Genomic DNA, 25,157 nt, shown 5'->3' on the forward strand with positions numbered 1-25,157 from the left:
TCAGAATTTATGCAATATATATTTTCATGTTAATGAAGTTTATATAACTTCTATATTATATATATTGCATTTAAAACCGATAAAAAATATGGCTTTTATTAAATATTAATATCTTTTTTTTTTTTTGTTAACTGATTTATATTATATTATGTCAAGTTATATCATAGTTATATGATGATTTATAAGTAATTATATTATATATGTAGAAACGTATATAGAATTGCTAACATTTTCGAAACATAAAACAAAAAATATTAATTTTATTTTTTAATATTTATGACGAAAAAATATTGGTCCAAATATTCTTCATAAACGTATATGTTAAAAATAATAATAAAATATTATAAATAATCATCGAAATATCGGGCTGGAACAATTTGAACACGTAATATAATTTTTTACAAATATCATTTATGAACATCTTTATAAAGTAATACAATAAGACAATAATGTTACTGATGCACACACGTTTGTGCATTGAAGTACTACTAGGTACGATTACTTAAATAGTTTAATTAAAATCTTAAATTTTAAGTTATTTATTTCTAGATAGAAATTCATCGTGGGTGCAACAGATAGTTATTAGATTTCTAATAATGATTACTTTATTATCATTGATATATTTTGGAATTATATATTATCATTGTACATATTAGTACCAATGAAATTATGAAAATAATGAAAATTTATATATGTAGTTGAACGGATATTTATAACATATGACATGATATAACAAGCTAATGGGATTAAACAAATTGTCGGAAATGATTGCAAAATTGATTAATATGCGTGTACATTAATTTTGCAAAATTTCGACAATTTTATTGATAATATTTTATTTGCAATACCATCATCATTTTAACAAATGCTTATTTACATAACACATGTTATTGTCATATTATTGAAAAGCAAATGATTCTTTATAGTGAAAGGCTGATAAATATTACACACATTTTAAAATGTGATTAATAAGTGAATATTTATTATAAATCTAAGGTGCTTACAGCAAAAAGTGCCTTAAATTATGTTCTGCTATTATTCACTAGAAATCTAACGTAGTGATACTTTCTCTTCGGCCATCACATTACAATAATTTTTAATAGATCCCTATATAAAAAAAAGAATATTTTTTTGCTTAAATTTATTTAATGTTATAAATTAATAAAATAACAAGAAAGGGAATTTTAAACCCTATTAAAATAATTTTGCGAGCATTCTATATTTTTTTTTCTCAGCAATTTAAACATTTCCAACTAATCGATTATAATTTGTAACAAAATAAGATGTCTGCACTAAAAATAAATTTTTTCCATGGATGAGTGTATATCTAATAATTTGTATATTTTTATAACGAAATTATAAATTTTTTATTATCATTTCATTGTAATTTTGAAGATTTTGAATTGAAAGGAAAATTTTGTTTGTCATTTATCTAAAGTATAGTAAAATGTAAGTACAGACACAAACAATAATTAACTTCTTAGATATCTATTTATATACATATATTATACATGTATATTGAATAATATTTGCACATAAAAATATTCTTTATGGGATATTTACAATGAAAATAGAAATAATGACGTACAATAATGAACAAAAATTTTAAATTAATTTTAACTTAATATTTAACTGGATCAATTTTTGGTGACTTTTTAATCAAATGTGATCAGTGTATATTTTATATATCCTATTATGATTAATAATTTTTTTCTGAAGAAATTAAAATATTATCAAAAATCATAGTTATCAAGAAAAAGATGTGCAGTTTAAGATTCAAAAAAAAAAAAAAAGATATATGATTTTATAATAAATTTTTTTAAAGATTTCTATTTTATGAAAATTTTAAATAGCTTGAACGAAAAGTTTATCGTGGAGTGTATGCGACATATGCGTATCAGTTAAAATATTTATTTTATATTCTTATATAAGATATAAAAAAAATATGGAGTGCTATACAATATTTTTTTTAAAAATTACAAAACAATTATATTAACATTATTTGATACAATTTTTTTTTTTCAGTTTTAATATTTATTTTATAAAGCATTAATAATGATTTCAATATATTTTTGTGTAATTACATTTTCTAATATTCTAATGGAATATTATAATTAATAAATAATAAAAGAATAGTAAATATATTTTTTATTTCATTAATTTACAATATAAAAATAAAATTCTAAATAAAATTTCATTTCTCTAATGTCTCAATATGATGTTGAGCTAATTAATTTTATATTCTTATAGAATATAACTATATTTCTTTGATAATTAAATAGAATTTTAAAAAAAAAAAATATTTTCATCTTACAATCATATAAAATCTAAAAGAAATCTCGTTCAAGATTTTTGATAATATGCACTGATCTTGGGATAAAAACTATATCAGTTATACTCAGCTTGAGATCTCCCTCTTCCTTAGACAAAAAACCGAGACATTTGATTGATGAACGTTGATACTTAAACAAGCATCAGCTTTATGCGTTCAACCCATCTGTTCAAAGCTGCTAGAACCATCTTGGTAGAAATGATTAGTCAGTAGAGTATAAACAGTCAAAGCGTTCGGATCTCTATAATATTACTATTCTCGTACGGCTATCTTGAACTTAGAGTATTCACCAAATAAAAATCACTAATCATGAAGAAATTTATTCTTTCATTTATGATATTGCTCGGTCATGCAACTGTGAATATTGCTATTCCACTTACTAATTATACATCCCTTCGAAACAAAATATTGGAGCACGATCTGCAGTTGATGATAGGTGCTAATCTAATTTTGAACGACGTTGAAAAAATCGCCAACGAAGTTTTAATGAAGGCGAAGAAAGAAGAATTATACATTGGTTTGTTTTTATTCTTTAAAATTTTAAATAATATCTTGAAAAATTGCGCGTTCAATAGATAGAATAACTTCACTTATTTAAATAAAGAAATAATTTCAAATAACTGAAGTTCATATAATGAGAATTTACGATTTCCTTACCATCTTTGATTCAAATAATTTAATCAATTATATTGAATAGAATTGAAATAAATGTAATCCTATGTAAAAAGCCAAAAATCTGTTTGATACATTACAATCAGAAATAAAATGATAAGACATCCTATGATTTTTTTAAGACTATTCTAATATATCTAAAAGATTCATCCATATGATAAAAATGCTTTCAAATAAAATTAAAATTGATAATCGATCTTTTAAAGAAAATCTTATTGCTAGTATTTTCATTACAACAATTCTTGATGAACATTTTGTAATTTCCTCATCAATATAAAAGAGACATGTATCCCTATATCTCAATAAAAGAATAAAATCTCTGATTTTTTTTTTTTTTTTCATAATTTTATATTCAATAGAATTAGAGCGAAAACTTCACCCTTTAATTATCTTAATAATCAGTCATTTTTCACAAAAACGATTCAAATTTGTAGAAAGAAATATTATTAATAACGACTGATCATATATATATATATATATATATATATATATATATATATATATATATATAATTTAGATTTATATATTACAGATTATATATTACATATATATTACAAAAAAATAATTATATAAAAATTATATGGTGGCTATACTATCATTTTATATCTGACTGTAATATCTTGTTCTTATTATCATTGCTATGCATTCTTACTTATATTGATGTTATATCTGATCAACAGAGAATTGTTTTTCATCAGGAACAATGGAAATCGTTTCTTCATCAATTTTTTCTATTTTTATTTCCATTTCTATTGTCGTTAGAGTAAAATAACAAGAATTCGAAATCCTCTTATTTTTATTTTTGTTTAAAACTTAACACATTCCAATTTTTCAGGTTTCAAGGATCCTTATCAGTTTGCTCCTTCACGAAATTTCCTCGAAGTAAAAAAGAATATTGAGAGATCAAAGGTCTTTCAATTAATCCGCGGTATGCCAAAAGGAGCGACACTTCATGTTCATGATACATCTCTCGTTAGCAGCAATTATACATATCACAACATCACATTTCGTGACAATTTATATGTCTGTATTGATAAAGATGTTGTTCATTTGCGTTTCTTTCTATTACCTGACAAATCGTGTAACTGGGAACTTCTGAAAAAAGTGCGTGAAGACCCGGTACGTGGAGAGATGGTGAACAATATGATCAAAGCAAGAATGACGATGGAATGTAATGATCCTATAATTGCCTATTCAGATGTTAATAAAGCCTGGAATAAATTCACAGATATATTTGTATTCATAAATTCTTTGCTTACGTATAAACCCGTTTATGAGGATTATTATCTTCAAGCTCTAAAAGAGTTATACGAGGATAATGTTATGTATCTCGAAATAAGATCGACCTTACCAACTTTATATGACTTAAATGGAATTAAATACAAACCGGAAGATGTGGTTGGTGTCTATGAGACACTTACTCGAAGGTATTTTTTTTTTTTTTTGCATATTAATTATTTAAGATTATATATTTTTGATACTCGATGAAATATGTTAAATTTTTTAATCTGAATAAATTAAATTAGATCGATCCTTAAATAGATTCATTAGTGATACATATCATTTTTGTATTCATATATATAAAATTTATATATAAAATTTATTTTATAGTTTTCAAAATGAGATATTTCTAATATCTTATTATATAGAAGTATATTATTTATTATATAGAATTTAAAAAAAAAAATATATATATATAGATTAATTTTTTTTAATTGATATTGATAGATTATTATATTAATAAATTAATTCTTTTTAATATTACATACTAATTATTCATCGAAGAATTAATATAATATTTTGAAGTTTAATAATTAGATTACAAATATACAAATATATATGGATATGCTTTTTTATAAGTTTATTTCAAATTATTATATATATGAAACTTAATTATTTAATATTGTTTGGCAATAATTTTGTTCTCTTATTATTAAATTTCTTGTCATTCACTTGTAATTTGTTCCACTATTGGAGATTATTAATAGTATATATAATAAATCAATTTTCTATATGTAGGTTTAAAGAAGATCATCCAGACTTTGTAGGAGCCAAATTAATTTACGCTCCTGCACGATCTGTTGATCGTAAAGGGGTGGAATATTATATAAAAACTTTGAAAAAATTGAAAAAAATGTACCCCAATTTCGTAGCAGGATTCGATTTAGTCGGCCAGGAAGATTTAGGACATACACTTGAGTATTTCGCAGATTTGCTGAAGGATATTGGACAATATAATATTAGTTTCTTTTTTCATGCTGGTGAAACAAATTGGTTGGGTACTTCTACTGACGAAAATCTTGTTGATGCTATTTTACTAAATACTCGACGCATTGGTCATGGGTGAGTGATACCTAAATGAAAAAAATTTTCCTATAATTTAATAATATAATGAAATTTAATAATTTAATGAAATTTGTTGAATTGATAAATATTAAATATCTTAAGTAAGTATTAAATATATATTAGATATGATGTGATTTTTTTGTAAAATAAATTTTTTAATTTAATATTGTAAGTTATAAAAATCTCTTGGAATTATACTGAAGATTATTCAAGATTATTCAAGTATTGATGAAACTATTTACTTTAAAAGATTATCTTATCGTTTGTCTTATCATTTCATACAGATTATAAAGAATAGAAATAGAGATAAAAAATCATAATTAAAATTAAAAATTATAATAGTTCTTAAATATTAATAATCAATTAATACATTATTAAATATTAAATATTAATAATTATATGAAATTTTCTTCATCATTTTTGTTTTATATAATTTCTATTTAGATATGCACTTGCATCTCATCCCTTTCTTCTGGAACTTGCCAGAAAAATGGACATCGCTATCGAAATAAATCCGATCTCAAATCAAGTTTTAAAACTTGTTGATGATCTTAGAAATCATCAGGCGAAAATATTGTTTTCCAAAGGATATCCATTAGTAATATCTAACGACGATCCCGGTTTGTGGGGCTCAAGAGCTCTTAGCTATGATTTTTATGAAGCTTTTATGGCACTTATGTCAACACATGCCGATCTTAGAAGTCTTAAACAATTAGCTCGTAATTCCCTTTCTTATAGCAGTTTAAATAATTGTGAAAAGAAAGAAGCCCTAAATATTTGGGAAAAGAAATGGCATATCTTTATCGAAAATATAGCGCATAACAATGTATAACAATTTTCATAATTATAAAATGAATAAAAATGACAATTTGATTAATTATTTGCAAATAATTATGTATTTAAAATTTAAATAATACTTAATTATTTGTTTTTTTTTCTTATTATTTTATCTTTTATTTGCTAGAATTGAATCATTTTGATTAATTTCTTTAAAATATAGTCTTACTTCAAAAAAATTTATAAATGAAACTTTTTGAAAGTCATACTTATATTTAATAATTATATTATTATATCTAATGATAGTTGAAAAATTAATTTCGAATGATTATATTTTTAAATAAAATTTGTAATAAATAAATTTTTTTTTATTCATTTAATTTTTAATATTCAATTAATATATATATCAGAAAATATATTCATATGTATATTATGATTATTATCATATCATCAGATGTTATTACATTTATACTTTATACTTGGTCACGTTAAAAAAATAAAATTATCATGAAAGATACTTAATATCGATCAATGATAAATTTATGAAACCTATTCATCGTAATTCTTTTTATTCAAGGAGACAACGTGATTTATTTATGCTATATGACTGTTTCTGTGGATCCTTTGCACGGAAGCATGATTTAATTTCATTTAAAATCTCTTTTCTTCTGCTCGTGCAACCGTATAATTAAGTCGGCTGCTACATTGAAAGCCATGCGGCATAGTGTCTTTTTTTTGTTGTCCGGAAAAAATGAATAGAATTACGCTTAATGATGCGGTATGAGCCTGCGTAGAAATTACTCAACAGTTAAAAAGGTGTGATCGTATTGTATACACGATCGAATGCAAACATTACCTGTCGCTTCCGAAATAATCGGAAGTTGAATGGGATCAAAAGATACGTCCTGCTAAGAAAAATATATCCATGTATGAACATAGAACAATAGTTTCTTTTCTATAATATAATCGATAAAATTATTAAATAAAATTTTTAGATTTAAGAATAAAATATAATCAATAACTTATGTGGAAACATATATCGGAATATATTATCATTATATTATATTATCTGTAAATAAAAAAGATATAAAGTAATCATATAAAATGATCTTATAATTAAAAAATCATTTATTTCAGTTTATTCAAATAAGAAAAATATGACACAAATGACATTTTTTTTCTTTTTTGTTTGAATTTCTGTTATGCGTGTTATTTGATTTTAATATAATTGATACAAGATCTCAAGTTCGTTATCTAAATTTTATTCTAATAATTTTTTACTTGCAGAAATTAATTAAAATTTTAGTAAATGATTAAACTTATTTCAATTCTTCGCTGATTTAATAATTGAAAACGATAACGAAAAAAATTTCCACATATTTTCTCCAAAAAAAATATAAAAAATAGTAATAAATTTAATGAAATAATTTAACAATTATAATTGCACAAAATTTATATAAACTTCGAAAATAGATATCATGCATATTGGATTCGGAATTCTTCGCCATCTTTGACAATGGTGCAGCAATGCCATCTGACGATAGAGGTAGTGAATAGCTGAAAGGGTGTAAAAATGAGACCCAAGATTGTCTTTCTATCTTCGTTCGTTTCCAATCTTCGAGCGTACTGTCGAGTGTCGAGCCGACTGTCGCGAGTGTGTGTAATGTCGACAAGAATGTTGACGTTTAATTCAGCTCGTCGGAAGCAACGAATACGCGTCGTGATAGCCTCGTGAATAATGTCAATGGATTCCTCGTAACTTATTGCACGCAGACGTAATAATGTTACGCACTGTGGGGTTCACATAAACTCGTAGACTTCATGAACGAACAATCGTCGTACGCGCGAGGGCTTTGGCTCGAACTGTGACGCGCCATATTGGTTTAAGAGAATTGTTCATATTAGTGAGCTTTGGGTGAATCAATTTTATTGCAAATGCACATAGTATAATAAAGTTCCAACAATGGAAGAGACTAAAATCATATATCATATTGACGACGAAGAAACTCCTTACTTAGTAAAGCTTACCATCTCGCCGGAAAGGGTCACTCTTGCCGACTTCAAAAATGTCTTGAATCGACCGAATTATAAGTATTTCTTCAAATCTATGGACGATGATTTTGGGTGAGTGTCATATTGATACATATGTCTCTTGAATGTTTCATTTTTATTTTTATATAATACGGATTAATGATTGTTACCGTGGCAAGACATTATCTTTCATCTTCAACTCGAGTCAATGCCCTACGATTTAAACAGTATCCGCTTCGGGGATAGAGTTACATTTTGACAATGTTCTTGTTTTGAGCTTGATTGTGACAATTATTTTTTATTTTCTTTTTTTTTTTGAAGTATCAATGCGAATGCAATCAAAATATTATATTTTTATATTAAATAATTTGTTATAAACAGTACTTAATTTTATATTTTTATTTTACTTTTTATATCATTTATATTATACTTATTATAGTTTTTTTGTAAATCTTTATGAATGGATTGAATTAGATATATGAATAGTTTTATTAGGCCAAATAATTAGTATATTAAAAAATTTTGTTTGCTCAATAGTGTGGTGAAAGAAGAGATTGTAGATGATGATGCCCATCTTCCCTGTTTTAATGGACGAGTTGTTTCTTGGGTAAGATTTTTAAATAAATTCTAATTGATAAATTTTATAATTTAATTTTTTTTAAAGATTCATATCAATCATAGATATATAATTTAATAAAAAATAGTATAATGGAAATATAATATTAACTTTTAGAATTATCAATAGATAACTCTAAAAAATTAATATAAAAACATATGAAATCTAAATAATTTAGTATATTATTAAAATAAAAAAATTATTTCAAAGATTTATATACTTTTTATATTGACAAATCTTTTTTTCTATTAAAAATGTTTAATAAAATATGAATTATTGAAATACAAGTTTTTAATAAAAAAAATTAATTTATTTATAAATAGTTGGTTTCTGCTGAAGGCAGTAATGTGTCAGATGGTGCTTCACAATGCACAGATTCAGTAGCACATAGTGAGGCAAAACATGATCGTGTTGATCATGTGACACCTGGTCACACAAATCGTGGTCCACCTCCTTTGTCACATGATGACACTTTAACTGAAACTGAAAGTATTACAAGTAGTCGACAAGGGCATCATTTACATAAAAGTTCAAGACATCATTCAGATAAATATGAGAAATATAATAAATATAATGGTATGTTATTAATTATGAATTAATCCAGTATCTAATTTTTTAAATATAACTTTTAAGATATTCTTTGATAGAAATAGTAAAAATAATAAAGATAAAAGTTGTTTATATTATTCTTATTTGTTTATCTACTTAGGACTTCGTATAAATGGTCATTCAAAGCACAGATCAGGCCATGGTTATGAGACTGCTTCTATTTTAAGTTCAGATTTAGAGACAACAACATTTTTAGAATCAGATGATGATGCCAGTAGCCGTATAACATCAACTACAGGCAGACATACCAATATGAGTAGTACAGTTGACAGAGCAACTTTAGGTAAATACATTTTAAAAAAGAAAAAAATAAATCTGAGATTCAAATTAGAAAATTAATTTTATGTTTTTGAATATTAGAGCGGCGTAGACCACAGAGAAGAAGGCGTCATAGATTGCCACCTATGTCTAGAACATCATCTTTTAGCAGTATCACAGACAGTACAATGTCCTTAAACATCATAACAGTTTCATTGAATATGGATACTGTTAATTTCCTTGGGATTAGTATTGTTGGACAAAGTAACAAAGGTGGAGATGGTGGCATTTATGTAGGTTCAATAATGAAAGGGTATGTGTTAAATTCCAATAAAATTTCGATTATATCTTATATAAAGCTCTGTATAATGAATTGTTAGAACAGAGTACTCAATAAAATATTTTTAATATATTTCTAATAACAAATCTTTCATTTAATTAATTTCAAATGTATAGGGGTGCAGTTGCTTTAGATGGACGAATAGAACCTGGTGACATGATCCTTCAAGTAAATGATATTAATTTTGAAAATATGTCTAATGATGAAGCAGTTAAAGTACTACGTGAAGTAGTTCAGAAACCAGGGTATGTTTATAAAAATAATATATTGAAATTTTAATAAATGAATTAGAAATGAATTATAACAGAATTACAAATATATTATAGACCAATCAAATTAGTTGTTGCAAAGTGCTGGGATCCTAATCCTAAAGGCTATTTTACAATACCACGTACAGAACCTGTACGGCCTATAGATCCTGGTGCTTGGGTAGCACATACAGCTGCTATAAGGGGAGAAGGTTTTCCTCCGCGCCCGCCAAGTGCTACAACATTAACATCAACATCAAGCAGTCTTGCAAGTACACTGCCAGATACAGAACGTGAGTCAAAGACTATTATTAAATAAATATTAGATTTAGATTTATTAAATAAACAAATATTACATAAAAAATTTATTATTTTTTATTAGGACCATTAGAAGAACTTCATCTTACGGTGAATACAGATATGCCAACAATAGTGCGAGCGATGGCTCGACCTGATTCAGGATTGGAAATTCGTGATCGTATGTGGCTTAAAATAATAATACCAAATGCATTTATTGGAGCAGATGTTGTGGATTGGCTTAATACTCACGTAGAAGGATTTATTGATCGACGCGATGCAAGAAAATACGCATCTCTTATGTTAAAAGCTGGTTTTATTAGGCATACAGTAAATAAGATAACATTTTCCGAGCAATGTTACTATATATTTGGTGATTTGTGTTCAGCTATGAGTAGCATGAAACTAGATTGCGATACAGTCGGACCATTACCTCCGCCGAATGCCTGGGACATGCCTTATTCAGGAACATATGCACCTCATTCTGCAACTGGTTATAGTCCAATGCCATTTAATTTCACTAATGAACCAACTGTATATGGTTATCACCGAGAAGAAAGTGTTCATAGTGGATCAGGTGAGGAATCTAATAATGTCATAACCATTACATAATGTATTTAAAAGTTCAATATTTTAAAATAATATATTTTATTAGGAGGCAGTAGTGCAGGTAGTGAACACATTTGCAAAGAACCTATTCACGATTTGAAATCCTGTTCTTCAGCATCTGAATCTGAATTACATATTCCATCAGTGCCAACTATGCCAAATAAAAATTCTGGCAATGGAAATGGTTCAAATGGAAAGAGATCTAATGGTAGTCGCAGTCGTTCCAGTGGTTCTGAACAATCTGTGCAGACAGGAACTGGTTCAGGGAATCAACAGAACCAACAAGACTTATCTGGTAGTAGACAGTCATTTCGCATTGCGATGGGAAATCCTTGTGAATTCTTTGTTGATGTTATGTAGATGCCGGTGTTGTAAATAGATGAGTTATAAATTTAGAAAAGAAAGCAGCATATAATTGAATATTTTCGAATGAATACTTTGAAAAATTTTATTTATCAAATTAAGTAAAATCTTATATTAGAAATGTTCTTAGTATAACAAATATTCTTTATCTTTTTCTTTTTTTTAATGCTATAAATATATTTTCACAATATATCTTTCAATACAAATCTCTTAATAAAAATTGTATATTGATGATAATATATATTTAATATCAATTTTATATTTCAAAGTATTTATTCGCTGCCCTATTCAATTTATTTTCAGGTTCATATAATTCATATTTGAGATTTTAATAATTTGTCTATATGTGTCGTCTCAATTTTGCATTCCACTTTATATTATGTATTTGACAGTTATTCAAAGTTCATCTCTATAAATATAAATTTATCAAATAATTATTAAAATATTTGCATGTAACATGTAAATGTATATACTAATGTGGTTCAAAGAAGTTGCATCAAAATGTAAAATCTAAATTCAACAAGAGTAAAGCAGGTATTTTTATTATGCCATACCAATAATAAATTTTACGAATCATTTTTAGAATTTTTATTTTTATTAGTTTTTGTAGTCGTTGATTATAATTCCTTCTATCTCTATTATTTAATCGATTTTATTTAAGTAAAATTTGAAAATCTACACATAGTAATGTACATCATAAAATTATCATAAAATACAATTAAATTTTTATGTAAGACAAATTATACAAAGTAAATATAAAATCGTATTATTAAGTTTTGCTAAAGAAAAGAAAAAAGATAAAAAAGAATGAACAAGTACATTTCCAATTTTATGCATGAGATATGCAACTGCTGTGTTGAAGTTTAGCATATATATAGCAATAACGAGACTAGTACAACTATTATGTACGAGAAACTCAGTATTTAATATCGATAATTCATTATTATTATTATACATACACTATATTGCACGCTTTACTATAAATATATTATGGTGTACTTGTTGATGTAAAGCACGATCGCACATGAAGTAGAGCACAAGCATGGTCATGTAAATAACACGATTTATGTCAATGAATTTATGTAATGAACATTGCAATTTGCTATGTAATGCATGTAAATTATACTTATTTTATATATATAAAAAAAAAAAAAAAAAAAAAAAAAAAAGGTACGTATTTTTATTAATATTTTTCCATTGCTTGCGTTCTAGGATTGTCTACGACAATGGGGCAGCTATTTCTTTAAAATCGAGAGGATATTGTTTCGAAATGTTAAAAGATTCACTAATTATTACTTGTCAAATTCATTTTTTTTAAGAATAATTTGCTTTAAAAGAAAGGAAAACAAAAGAAAATACATATATATGTACAAAGAATATATGCAATACAAATACTATTGTATATTGAGTAATTATTAGTGAATCGTTTAAAAAAACATTGTCCATGCGTAAAGGACAAATTTTTATTGTATTCCTACTAATTCAAGTTATTTGATGATGACAAAAAAAATTGTTCACAATTATGTTATGTGGTATTGCATCACAGGTTCGACAATATGTAAATAGATCGAATTATGCTCATATTAAATGTGCCATCTTATCAGTGTTAGAAAATACTGAAGAAACTGCGACTTATAATTTATATATACAAGCTTCCCAGGTGTATGCATTTCTTTATTGTTTATGTTCATTGATGTCATTTTATCTTACGAATTATTACAAATTATTATAAATTATCTTCTGCATCTCACACACACACAAGCTTATTTAATTTCAACAAACATTTGTTACATTTAATTGCGTCTTGCCGTTGCGTTATTATTATATAAATTTTTATTTAGTATATCACGTTGTATCGAAATAATATTCTTTTTATAAAATGCCGCTAGAAAATATTTGCATTCGATGCACATCAATTGGCGTTATAATTATTATAAGAATAATTTCAAATATGGTGCAATGTTTCTTTTGAACATTTCAACATTGAGAAAAAAAGAAAAAGAGCAGTTTAACAATTTTTATTATTTTTTTTTGTATCGATTTTACTACTTTTTATATTTATATGAACTATTTACTATTACTTTCTTAATATTTATAAAACATATAGAACATATGTTATATTATTGATATTTTTTATAACATGAACCATGTTTGAAAATTTAGTCGATTAATCATCCGTGCAATTTTCCAAAAATAATAATTAAAATTCTTTTGCTTTACTTTTTCTTCGGCATCTTATAATTATCCATAAATAGATTCACTTTTTATATATGTATCTGTCTCTAGAGAATAATATAACGGTATTATATATCGCAAAAAATTTTTTACCAGTTTGATAAAGCACATAATACATTGTATAGCAAAGATTTTATTGGAAAATTGCGCACTGGCATTTAATCATTAATTTCAATGAACGTTTTCATTTTGCTGCAAATAATTATGTAATTCAATATTTAAGAAGGTAGTTTACAAAAAACTGGTTTACCGATATCATTACGGTATCAATTATTATATATTATTCTGTAAAATATATACATATTTTATGTTGCAGACAGGTTGTACAGTATGTTTGAGAAATGCAAAATTATTATTTACAAGATGACGTAATTTCATCATGACCATCGCCTGATTTTTAGAAAGATGATAAGAAATGCAAATTAAAAAAAAAAAGTGAAAATATAAATTTTGCGATTCACAGACATACTTTTAACTTGGTTTATTTTATTTTTTATTTATTGTGCCGCTCTAAAAGGACGTGCTGCTTTCTGTCTAACAAATGACTCAATTTCCTTTGCAACTTACGTTGTGCGCATGTGGATTACACCGTGTCAAAGACGTAATCGAGTCATTTTTGTGCCTTGTGCTGCGCTGGCGATTGATGCAGAGCGGCGTATGCACGAGGAAACTCGTACACAGACTAGCGATTTGGACAACAATAGCAGAGACAATATCTGTGAGTGTATTTTATTTTGTCACGTCGAGTGACTCATCGTTGATTCCTTTCTTTCCGTACATATCTTTATCTTTCGAGCTAAAACATTAGAAAATCATTTGTATCTGAAAGTTTTACAAGTTTAATCTTCTTTTTTAATTTTAATTAATCTTTAAATTTCTATTCTCTTGCTTTATTTTTACGTTCAGTAAAATTTTCCTCTTATTCTTTAAGTTAATAAATAAAATATTTATCGAATTAATTTTAACAATAAAATTAACACAATGCATCTTTAAATTTGTCTTGAGATTTTTGCACTCCACTGCTTGTTCAAATAAATACAGCATCGTACGAGTATTTGTAACAAAAATCTACGAATGCATTTATTTGCAATAGTTAGAATATATTGTCTCGTATCTGTATTGCCGATAGTTTGCAATTACTCTTGCATAAATTTACATATACAAGGCAAATACTATTTTTTTTTTTTTTATATCTTGTATACATAACGTATATTTCCTTTATTTCAATCATTTTTTTCGTTACATATCGTTGTCTATATATTCCTCCAATATTATATTATAGTATGTCCTTTTAGTGCAGCTAGCTGAATAAACATTCTTGAGACTTAAAACATAAGATGCACGTTTCTCTTTTACAGATGAAGAAGACATTTTGGAGTACCAGTTTCTGCACAAGTGAAGATACTTGTTAATGCAATATGTATACGTAACAATGGTAATAGGAGTTAAAAAAAAAAAAGGAAATTAAGATATATTTCCACTTGAATTAAGTGGATGGAAGTAGCAAACGCGAGACACATATATATATATATATATATTTATATATATATTTAATAGACGAATTTTGATAAAGCGTCATAGAAAATAAAAAAATCTAAACTATCATATAATTTGTAATGGCTATACATAAAAGAAGAAGATAGATTTAAGGCCATCGAATTTCCATTGGTATTTAATATCATTCAAGAATATGTATAATGCAATCTATGTAGAATATTAATATATTCATGAGATTTCAGAAAGTCAATTCTAAAGAAAAAAGATACTATAATTGATATACAAAATTGTCGGTTGAGGTTCATTTATTAACTTATAACTTAAAGTTTGGATTAGATAGAATGAAATTTACCTACATTTCGCTTCATCTAATAAAAACTTCAACTTTTTAATAAATAAATCTCAACGAACATTTTTGTTTTAGTTTCTAGAATCGACCAATCAAAAGTATCTCATAAGTATATTAATATCCTGGATAAGAAAAAGAAAATACGATGGCGAAAAAGCGTGCTTTTTTAACGCAGGGTGCATGTAGATTGAAAAAAAGAATCCTTCTTAACTCCATATATGTGTTTTATCGATAATATTCTTGTCCTACTTTTTCTTCCTTAACTTAAAGTAATCATGACTATATTCTCTATATTCTCTTATATTTGACATGTATTTTTTTACTTTATTTGTTAATGCAAAAAAATAATAGACTTTTTGAATTGATAATTTTTACTTACAGTATTGAAATTTTTCGTTTTTTATATATTTTAGATTTTTCCTTCTTGAATATATTCATTCTCATGTCATAATATGGCTGTACTTTTAATTATACGGGTATATAAACATCAAATTTATGAAATGCAAAATGAAGATTTTGCATATATTGATTAAATAAAAAAGAGAAAGGAAATGAGGTGAAGGAGCAAAAAGTGTCAGTAATAAAAGATGATATTCGCAAAATTCCTGATTTATTAGTACAACTTATAACTGCAAGTATGTCTGTAATCAAGTGTTAATTCATGCTATGAAAATTAATTAGTATGAAGCATATTATACAAATGTTGCAAGTATTATTGTTTTTACTTGAATTTTACGCTTAAATGAAGGAAAAAAGAAAATTTTAAATTTTTGTAATTATAAATAATACAGAATACTTTATATAAAAATATTATATTCGAGTTTTCGCGTTAATTCTCAAATAAATAAATTACAGAATATACAAAATATAATTAACAATATTTTTTCACGTTATTCTTCTAATTTAACACTATGCTTTGTTGAATTTGCTTTATACTAAATAATTGAGACACATTATATATGTATGATTTTATTTTTCCATACTACTTTAATCAATTTTACTCGTTAAGGGAAGGCAATACGTAAATAAATTGTAAAGATAGGATTGTATAATTGGTGAAACACCTTTTTCTCCTTTTTTGTGTGCAAGTTTATACGAATAAGTGTGATAATATTGCATTATCGTGTGCAACCACGAGTCTTCTCCCTCACTATTTAAAAATTTAAAGGAAGAAAAAAAAAGAAGTAAACCTCGACGAGTCAATATGAATCGAATAAAAGTTTACTCATTGAGATGCATTCGAATGCTATTCTGACTGAAGTATTTTAATGTCACTTAGAGTACCATAGTACAAGGCGACAAGATAGTCAATCGATATCGCATTTACAGACAAGATAGTTCATTCCTTGTATTTTTTATCCCTTTGCGAGACAAATGTTTGCGGACTTTTTTATTAAAGCTATGACCACGTACATGTATCGTGTCGTCGATACCCTATTTGCGATGTTCAACGATTTTTACACTATTTATTATAATTATGTGAGATTAAGAAATTTGTAACAAAAAAAAAAAAAAGAAAAAGAAAGAAAGGAAGGAAGAAAAAAGTGAAACGTTAAAAAAAAAAGAAAAGAAAGAGAGCGAGAATATTCGCTAAATTGAATAAACGATTTCTTCGTGTGTGTGTTTCGTGGAAACATTGCGAGACATATTGGTATGCCAGATTACGAATATTGAGAAAAAATTTCTCTACCCCTTTTCTTCTTCCGCGAAATTTATTGCGAAAAAGGGGGCGGGGGAAAAAATGATATAACGTGAAACGTGAGTTTGTATCCATAGTATGTACGATTACATGGATGATAACGAATAATCACGAAGCTCAGATTATTCCGCAAGGTCGGGTAAAGGATCTGCAGGAAGTGTAAGCTAAAATAGAACGATGAAAGAATTCAATACATGTAGTAGTGTGTGGATATACAGGGAAATAGATTGTAAAGATTTTTATGATTGTCTGAAATTATTATTGTCTTTGGTATTTGTCTTACAATTTCATTCTTAACACAACTAAACAGCGCAGCTGTTTTCAACATCTACGAAGCTTTTCCATTACGCGATACTTCAGATCAATACCTCAGTAGCGCAAAAGAATTATTTTATTACTGCACAACATATTTTGGCAATACGTATCGTATTTCTCGATTACGTTGCATGCTCCTTATTCGTTAAACGATAACTTATAATTATTCAACAATGGTTTTATCTTCATTATTTCCTCCGGTTCTTCATTTCCTTCATTCTATATTTTATTTTATCTAAACGATTTTTAATCCTAACCTTGTAGTATAGTATCAACAACAATTGGAAAGCACAGATACTACAGTTTCGTTTTATAATATTCTTTCAACGATGAAAATTCTTTCATCGTGATGTAAATTCCTTCGCTTAATCGAGCAACGAACAATCCATTTCCTTTTCTTTTCTTTTCTTTTTTTTTTTTTTTCCCCTTAATCATGTTGCTCGGATTAATTTAAATCGACTAACGATCGATACGACGATGAAACTAGCAGAAACAGCAAGCACATTTGTTCATCACCAAACGGAACATTTCTTAATTGGGTTCATGGGTGTGCCTAGAGGACAATGAAATACTTCCGCGAAATCCTTCGAATTTGACAAGGTGCCAATCACGCGAAATTTGCCAGGTGAATGCACCGCGGTTTTTAATTTATTCCTAGTAGCTTCCGGTCTCATCGAGCCACACCATACTTGAGCGAAGTTGAGAAAGAACAATTGCTTTCCGGTCGCGTTCAAACCGGGCAGAGTTTCGTCAGCATCCTCGTTTAAGCGTAACCATTTTTCGTAAGCCTTGAAAGGATGTTATTTAAGAAACATTAATATTTTGGCATAAAGAGTAATTATAATTCTTTCATAAATTTCTTTATTGAATTATAATATTATATAGAAGAAAAAAACGAACGGATTTTAATTGGAAAGGAATCACTTACTCGAAAAGCTTGTTTAATGCCACCATTGTCCGCGATATTCTCTCCCTGCGTATTCATTCCATCAATCTTCATTCCAACTTCGGGCACAATATAATGACTATACTGGTCTGAAAGATTAAACAATATTCGAAACGGTATGTTCAAAAAAAAAAAAAAAGTTGAAAAGATCAATATCCCATTGATTACCGATAAGACATTGGGCACGTTGATGAAAACCGTAAATAGCTTCATCTTTCCACCATCTGTGTAGATTGCCATCCTTGTCGAATAACCGGCCTTTATCATCGAAGCCATGCGTAATTTCGTGGCCAATTACAACTCCTATTCCACCGTAATTTAAACACCGTGGAAAATATCTGTGATAAAAGGGCGGCTGTAGTATGCCAGCTGGAAACACTGAGGATGAAAAGTGATTTAATAATTAGTCGATTAATTGGTAATTTTCTTTGCTTTATTTGATGAAACGAAAAGAAATGAAAAATGATATAAGTATAAAATTCTGGAGTAGATTCTTTTTTTATTTTGTTTTTAATTTAAGGAAATTATACTGACTTATCCTATTCTTGCTGCGACTGTAATAAGCATTGACCACTGCTGGTGCGGTATTCCAGAGGGTTTTGTTAACAGGGCTGCCAAGCCGATCCTGTTCCACTCTGGTCAAATGTTGTAAAATATTTAACGTATTCTCGAAATACTTATCTGGACGGATCACGATCTAAAAGTTGACCAGATATATTTAAATATATTTGCAACAACGAGATTATCAATTACGTTATCTAATCTAAAAAAGAAAAAATCAACTTTGCTGTTCTTACATCCTTATAACGTTCGTTCAACAATTCAGGTTGTAAAATGAAATCAGGATAGCCGATTCTTAATAGCATTGCGTTCACTTTCTCGGTGGCCAATTCTTTCGTTTCGTCATCGATCCAGGAAGTTTGATTCAAAAGCTCTTTAAATGACTGTTGTATCTCTCGAGTCATGGACAATGTCTACATAGAGAAATTTTTCAAATTGAACAAATATTCGATCAAAATATAAAGAGAAAAAAAATTTGTCTTACATCGTTTTTGCTTTTTTCGTCGAAATATTTTTTCACGAACATTGACCCTACAGCCATACCCATATTAGAATTCACTTGCGCTACGCAATTTTTCCATCTGGGGGGTGCTTGCTCTCTTCCAAAAAGTATGTAATAAAATTTTTGCTTAGCCTCTTGAAATCGATCATCTAGATTATTTACCCTATGCCTAACGAATCGCCATAGAAGATAGTTTGCGATGGTTCTACAAATAAAATATTCACAGAAATTATTTAAAATTAAATTTTTCAAATAAAAATGTTCATGTTCGTATTTCGCATTAAAAAAAATCTTACCGCGGACTGGTTTTTGAAAGAAGATTCACCAAGTCTTGGATATATTGCATCGCATAAACGACAACAGGCTCAGAAATATTGGTTGGTCGAGCTAGAACGATGGTTAAATATCGATGCCAATTAATTTGAGGTATCAGAGTCCTCAGTTCTCCGATACTCATTCTTTGATACAATTCTGAAAGATTTCTTCTTTCATCAGGAGATGATGTGATCTATGAAACACAATGCCAATTGTTGAATGATAAACAATTAGATAAAAAAATTAGAAGAATTGAAACTTATGCACATACTTTGGCAAGTTTCGTCTCAAATTCTATTAATTCGTCAGCGTCCATAGTAGCATTCTGCAAAGATGCGCCCAGAAGAGTAGAAATTTTTATTAAATAATTTTTGTAAGCTTTCAGATAAATCATATTCGACGGTTGGAGAAAATAATCTCTTGTAGGTAAACCCAATGATGTCTGATCGAACTGTAATTCAACTTTTCTTAAATTTAATACTTTAATTTAATAAGTAGAGATAAAAATATAATAACAATAATTAATTACAACAGTAATATAATTGAAGATATATAACATTCGAATATTATATAAAATATCGATTGTCATTACTTTATGAAACTCAAGTAATTTCTTATCTAAAAAAAAAAATTTGAAGAATTTTCTACCTGTATAACATATTGATCGCTGTTCTTAATATCTGGTGCAACCCATTCCGAAATAAGAATATCGTTATTATAAAGCCTCAATTGTGCAACCAAAAGAAGCCAATCAAATTTTTCTGGATCCCAGTTAGGTCTCAATATAGGCCATCCACCGAGTTCATCTAAAAGTTGTATAAGCGGCCGTTCCATGCGTTGCTCCAAGATCTCTAGCCACATGTCCCGTGTTAAAATTGGCGTTCATTTAATAAAAATTAATAAATTAATGAAAAATACCCGATCGAAGAAAAAATTTACCGTAATTCATACAACTTTGAAACAAATGTTTAGCCTTGACTATAGCGTCATCCGTGTTCAACATAACTTCTTTCAATATAGGCTCTTCAAGAAGCTCTTTCAACACCGAATCTAACGATTCTCTAATCATCTCGAACGTATCATAGGCAGCTTTGTCTTTGGGGATAGGATTGTGCCTCGCCCAATTGCCACAGGCAAACTGATAGAAATCTTCGCAAGGATCAGTACTCTTGTCCATGTACTTGAGCATGATTTTTGCTGCGGCGAATATCTGTTTCTTAAAAAGCGTATGAGCAGCAATTACGCAGAGTAATTAATTGGACAATATCGAAAATGTACCTTGAGCCTCTCTGATGGCCCACTCGTTTCCTTCGCCTTTCCAAAACGCGTGGAAATCCGTATGTGTATCGTCTTCCTGTTGATAATCATCAATTGGCAAACTGGAATCCGAGTCATCGATGGAAATTTGACGTCTTCCACCTTGTTCCCCCTCGTCCGACTCGTCTTGAGAACGTTCTTCAATATTATCGTATTTGAAGAACTTGGAACGTAGTTCTTCATTCTTATGAAAATCATGGGTGTACTCGCCATATCTGTGAAGGAAAATTTTTTTTGAGGAAAGTTGGAATTTATAATCGCATTGGTAAAATGGTATATGTTTTTTTTTTTTCAATTTAAAAGAAACCATGAGAATATAATTGTAATTATTTTATGAGAATTGATAATTACTCTCGATAATCGTTAGTTTGTATATCAGATTTTCCTTTAATCTCATCGGCATCCATCTCAGAGTAGTAATCATCCAAGAAATTGTTCAAATTTTCGTCGGAATTTTGATCATCTGACTTTTCAGTGTTGTAGTCTACTTCTATTGCTTGATCCTATATTGGATTATTCGATACAAAAGTAATATTTTTTTGCGATATTATTTTTACAAAATAAAAAAGTTAAATGAGAACGTAGAAATTGAAAGATGAATAGATTGTGTATTTTTATAAATAATGCGTTTTTTTTTTTTTTTTTTTTTTTTGAAGTTATTTTGGCAAGGGATAAAAGATATATGTCAAATTTAATTGACCTTGCGCGAAAAGAGACGATTGGTAGTGAGGCGATCGATATTTATACAGTACACCAGTAACGCTAATTTAATGTTGATTAACTCTAATTAACGTCGTTGCGCACGACACTTGTTATCCGAAGTGGCTCATTTCCTTTTGAAAAAACTTTTTACCATCGAAGACATCTCTTAATCAATTCTTCTAAAAAAATATCTAAAAGATAAGAAAATTTAATAAATTCGATAAAAATACAGCGATCATACACGCGATCGTCTGACCACTAATTCTCATTTCGGCACATTTTTAATATGACCACAATGGCGCTCCATGGTAAAAAGACGCCAAGTCCTTGCAGTCTTCTTCTACTTGACATATTAATATTTTGTATATACCTACATCTCTACAGAAATAAATTCAAACCATAAAATAATTACTTATAATTAATCTAATATTATATAATTACCCTTTCGTAATAAGTACTCTAAATTAATTATTCTTCGGGACTGTTTTTCGCCAATTGACGGGCCACTGTGGTGTGTGTTCGTTGCTATGTTTTGTTCGAAGCTAACGATCGTAGATTCAAGAAGGAAGGATGATTTTTAATTTTTTTTATGTGTATGTGTGTAATTTTCTTTTTTTTTTTATTTTTTTTTTATTATTTTTTTTTTTAATTTTTTTTTTTTTTTTTGGAAAAAATGGAAAAAGGGCGAAGAAGGAATAAGAAGCGGAGGAAGAAAAAAATGGTATCAGTTAGCTAGAGCGTTCTGTAGAATCGCATTGTAGAATCGCTTTGAATTTGCTTGTTTTGGATAATGTACCCCATCCAGGTCTCTCTTGCGTCGTTGAAGCTGTCGTGGCGAAAGTAGAGATTCCATCGGCGCGTAGTAAGTTTTCATTTCAGGTATAAGCATTCTATCTTCTTCCTCTTCTTCTACCCGCTCTATCTCGCTGCGGCTGGTCGCTGCTAACAATTTCTAAGAATAATATACTTCCTCTTTGTTCCATTAATTTTTATAAAATTTTTACAAAAAATTTATTTCTTCTTATATAATTCGTATATATAATTTTACGACTTATATATATATATATATATATATATTTATTCATTTTCCTGTTCTTGATATACATTTATACAATATCTTTCATAGAATTATCAATTATTTATTTTTCAAATCTTAAAACAAGCTGTTTAAAATATTTAGAATTATTTTTAAGGCAGGAAAACGATTAAATTTAAAAAAACTCGTTCTTCCGCAATGTCAAACTTGAAACAACTTACACCAAGAAGTCTCAAGAACAATTTTAGCTATACCATCTTCCGAGTGATTATTTGAATTATTTTTCTCTGACAATAATCGATAAATCACGCCACGTATCTCGCACTTTATTCTGCTATTCAAATCTCTACGAGCAACCAACGAACCGGACGTCGTTAATATCAAGTTCATTTTATGACCACATCGTTATGTATATCTGGCAATAGACTTACACGGAAAAGTCTCCTCGGTTCTCTCGTCCTGTCTTTTAGTCGCGTGAACCAAATGCGTACGATGATAAGGAGTTTTGCCAATCACCTGTGACCTCGAGAGGGCGATGAAAATTATCGTGATCGGCAATAACACGGCGGGAATCAGAAGCATTAATTTCACTCGGAAGCGCCAAGTATCGTTTCCGCCCATACACCACCTGCGATATCAAAATAAAGAAAAAAAAAAAATTTCCAATATTCTGATTTTTGATTCTTTTCGTTATTTTAATGAAATCAATAACTAATTTTGAACATCTTACGAACTTGAGTCGACCAGTTTCCTTGTTAATGGCTAACCGACAAGAAGGGCAGGGACCACCGCTGAAGAAGTCATCGTCGTTATATTGGTCCAAACTGTTCGCGCTTCTCATCTTGTCTGAAAGCAAGTCGACCCCTTCTTCTCAATCTGATTATTCTACCTATTCTATTTCATCGTAACACATCGCGCAGTTATGAATCACACTTGCGAATCACTCGCGTATCACAAACGAAATCGAATCTATCTATCCTTAAAGTCACTCACAATGACCGTGATTCTTGATTCTTTTACGATTTTATCATTTCCATTTAGTCGAGTCGAAGAGAAGACATTCGAACCGAGATGGAACGGGAGAAATTTTCAAAATTTCGTAAGAATCGAGCGAGTTTCGTTTTCGAAATATTGACACCGTGCGCCCGTGATGAAGAGAACAGACTGAAGCTATTGTGCAGCTCTGATCTCGGCACGAATGTTAATGTAACATTGCACGTATAGCCAAATTAGTCCTAGCAACATTTGTACGGGAGTAATTTCCATATGTAACGTCGGCGGTCAACGCCAATGGCGATGGCAACAACAATCGAGACGGTGCTCTATACGTGCACGCACACCGCGAGAGGCATTTTACGCACTCCTTACGTCCAGTTACTCGTCAATCGACCCTAATAACTTGCAGTTATCGTTCAATAACGCGTCGCGCTGTTTTACATTCTACACGTGACCTGAACGTTATTAAGTCTTTTCTCATCGCCAATACTGATTGCCGTTTTAAGATGGAACTTCAAAAGGCTAACGGAGCAGGAGGTAGTTCCGATTTTTCATCCGTTATGTAGCGCGCCAATTACCATTGCCATATGCAAACGCGTTTTCAACTTTTCTTCCGCAAGGACGCTCGAGATATCGTTACTTGCGAGTGGAGAATGAAGTCTCTGTTTGCAATTTGCACAACTTTGTGAAATGGAAAATATTTTAATGAAATATGTAACAATATTATGGAATATTCTTTCTTTTTTTTTTTCCTTACAGTATCATTAATTTCGAATTAACTTACTATAAATTTGTGGTTTCCTTCTATTAATACAATCTTCATGATTTGATAAGAAATTCCAATATACTATGTTACAGCCATAAATTTCATTTTCTTCAGCGGTCATCATTTCTCGTGAGTTTTGATGTGTAATATTTTAAAAAGAAAATTAAAGAGAGATTACTAACGTCTGTGGTTTAATCACTAGAATGATATTATTTCGTCATTTTTTCGATAACGAGATGGATTAACCAAAGATTCTGTGTGGATGTGTGAAAAAGTTTCTTTTACTTCTCATTTCAGATTACTTCTATAAATGATATTCTTTTGTTTAATAATTGCACAAAAAATAAATTTGTTATTACATTTGAAAAGTCAAGGATCAAAATCGATCAATGATAAATTACCGTAAAAGAGAAAAGAAAAAAA

General features: G+C 28.4%; 3 protein-coding genes and 1 long non-coding RNA gene across 14 annotated transcripts; 2 read left to right on the forward strand and 2 right to left on the reverse strand.

The window, feature by feature from the left end:
• The first annotated feature begins 2,290 nt into the window (after positions 1 to 2,290).
• Positions 2,291 to 6,230, forward strand: LOC102656439 (adenosine deaminase 2). The gene is made up of 4 exons (XM_006562749.3): positions 2,291 to 2,849; positions 3,840 to 4,431; positions 5,024 to 5,347; positions 5,795 to 6,230. Exons 1-4 carry the CDS (start codon positions 2,642 to 2,644, stop codon positions 6,180 to 6,182), a joined length of 1,512 nt encoding a protein of 503 aa, XP_006562812.1. The 5' UTR covers positions 2,291 to 2,641; the 3' UTR covers positions 6,183 to 6,230.
• Positions 6,231 to 6,733: 503 nt separating this feature from the next.
• LOC107965401 lies at positions 6,734 to 7,182 on the reverse strand. Its single transcript, XR_001705305.2, has 2 exons — positions 6,984 to 7,182; positions 6,734 to 6,913 (listed from the first exon to the last, which is right to left on the reverse strand). It is a non-coding gene; the product is annotated as an uncharacterized LOC107965401 (long non-coding RNA).
• Positions 7,183 to 7,627: 445 nt separating this feature from the next.
• On the forward strand, positions 7,628 to 17,094 carry LOC409050 (segment polarity protein dishevelled homolog DVL-3). 4 transcript variants are annotated; one of them, XR_409528.3, is made up of 12 exons: positions 7,628 to 8,251; positions 8,696 to 8,765; positions 9,098 to 9,350; positions 9,484 to 9,666; positions 9,744 to 9,954; positions 10,098 to 10,226; positions 10,308 to 10,522; positions 10,612 to 11,103; positions 11,182 to 11,430; positions 14,383 to 14,451; positions 15,092 to 15,401; positions 15,993 to 17,094. XR_409528.3 is itself a non-coding variant. In XM_392577.7 (11 exons), exons 1-11 carry the CDS (start codon positions 8,091 to 8,093, stop codon positions 15,130 to 15,132), a joined length of 2,073 nt encoding a protein of 690 aa, XP_392577.4. In that variant the 5' UTR covers positions 7,628 to 8,090; the 3' UTR covers positions 15,133 to 17,094. The 4 variants fall into 4 exon arrangements, 2 of the variants coding, with proteins under 2 accessions (XP_392577.4, XP_006562810.1); XM_392577.7 differs by having other exon boundaries at positions 15,092 to 17,094; XR_003305945.1 differs by having other exon boundaries at positions 7,630 to 8,251; positions 12,711 to 14,451; positions 15,092 to 17,094.
• Positions 17,095 to 18,001: 907 nt separating this feature from the next.
• On the reverse strand, positions 18,002 to 24,347 carry LOC411396 (neprilysin-4). Of its 8 annotated transcripts, none has more exons than XM_016915881.2 (15): positions 23,707 to 24,347; positions 23,404 to 23,600; positions 22,733 to 22,878; positions 21,586 to 21,737; positions 21,196 to 21,449; positions 20,857 to 21,114; positions 20,566 to 20,768; positions 20,189 to 20,368; positions 19,899 to 20,110; positions 19,585 to 19,807; positions 19,337 to 19,513; positions 19,074 to 19,236; positions 18,708 to 18,917; positions 18,522 to 18,628; positions 18,002 to 18,381 (listed from the first exon to the last, which is right to left on the reverse strand). In XM_016915881.2, exons 1-15 carry the CDS (start codon positions 23,811 to 23,813, stop codon positions 18,106 to 18,108), a joined length of 2,865 nt encoding a protein of 954 aa, XP_016771370.1. In that variant the 5' UTR covers positions 23,814 to 24,347; the 3' UTR covers positions 18,002 to 18,105. The 8 variants fall into 8 exon arrangements, with proteins under 8 accessions (XP_016771370.1, XP_016771371.1, XP_016771372.1 ...); XM_016915882.2 differs by having other exon boundaries at positions 22,733 to 22,875; positions 23,707 to 24,346; XM_016915883.2 differs by having other exon boundaries at positions 23,703 to 23,857.
• Positions 24,348 to 25,157: the final 810 nt, after the last annotated feature.

Source organism: Apis mellifera, linkage group LG13 (assembly GCF_003254395.2).
Source record: "Apis mellifera strain DH4 linkage group LG13, Amel_HAv3.1, whole genome shotgun sequence".
NCBI lineage: Eukaryota > Metazoa > Arthropoda > Insecta > Hymenoptera > Apidae > Apis > Apis mellifera.

Bases quoted from the DNA above. Each gene is read 5' to 3' on its own strand.
- LOC411396 (XM_016915881.2), bottom strand. From the start codon at position 23,813: ATGAGAAGCGCGAACAGTTTGGACCAATATAACGACGATGACTTCTTC. The intron at 21,738-22,732 runs GTACATTATCCA...AATCCAATATAG, and splicing joins GCAAGAGAGACCTGGATGGG to GATCAAGCAATAGAAGTAGA. The intron at 19,514-19,584 runs GTAAGACAAATT...TTCTCTATGTAG, and splicing joins ACGAAAAAAGCAAAAACGAT to ACATTGTCCATGACTCGAGA.
- LOC102656439 (XM_006562749.3), top strand. From the start codon at position 2,642: ATGAAGAAATTTATTCTTTCATTTATGATATTGCTCGGTCATGCAACT. The intron at 4,432-5,023 runs GTATTTTTTTTT...TTCTATATGTAG, and splicing joins TATGAGACACTTACTCGAAG to GTTTAAAGAAGATCATCCAG. The intron at 5,348-5,794 runs GTGAGTGATACC...ATTTCTATTTAG, and splicing joins ACTCGACGCATTGGTCATGG to ATATGCACTTGCATCTCATC.
- LOC409050 (XM_392577.7), top strand. From the start codon at position 8,091: ATGGAAGAGACTAAAATCATATATCATATTGACGACGAAGAAACTCCT. The intron at 9,351-9,483 runs GTATGTTATTAA...TTATCTACTTAG, and splicing joins GAAATATAATAAATATAATG to GACTTCGTATAAATGGTCAT. The intron at 10,523-10,611 runs GTGAGTCAAAGA...ATTTTTTATTAG, and splicing joins TACACTGCCAGATACAGAAC to GACCATTAGAAGAACTTCAT.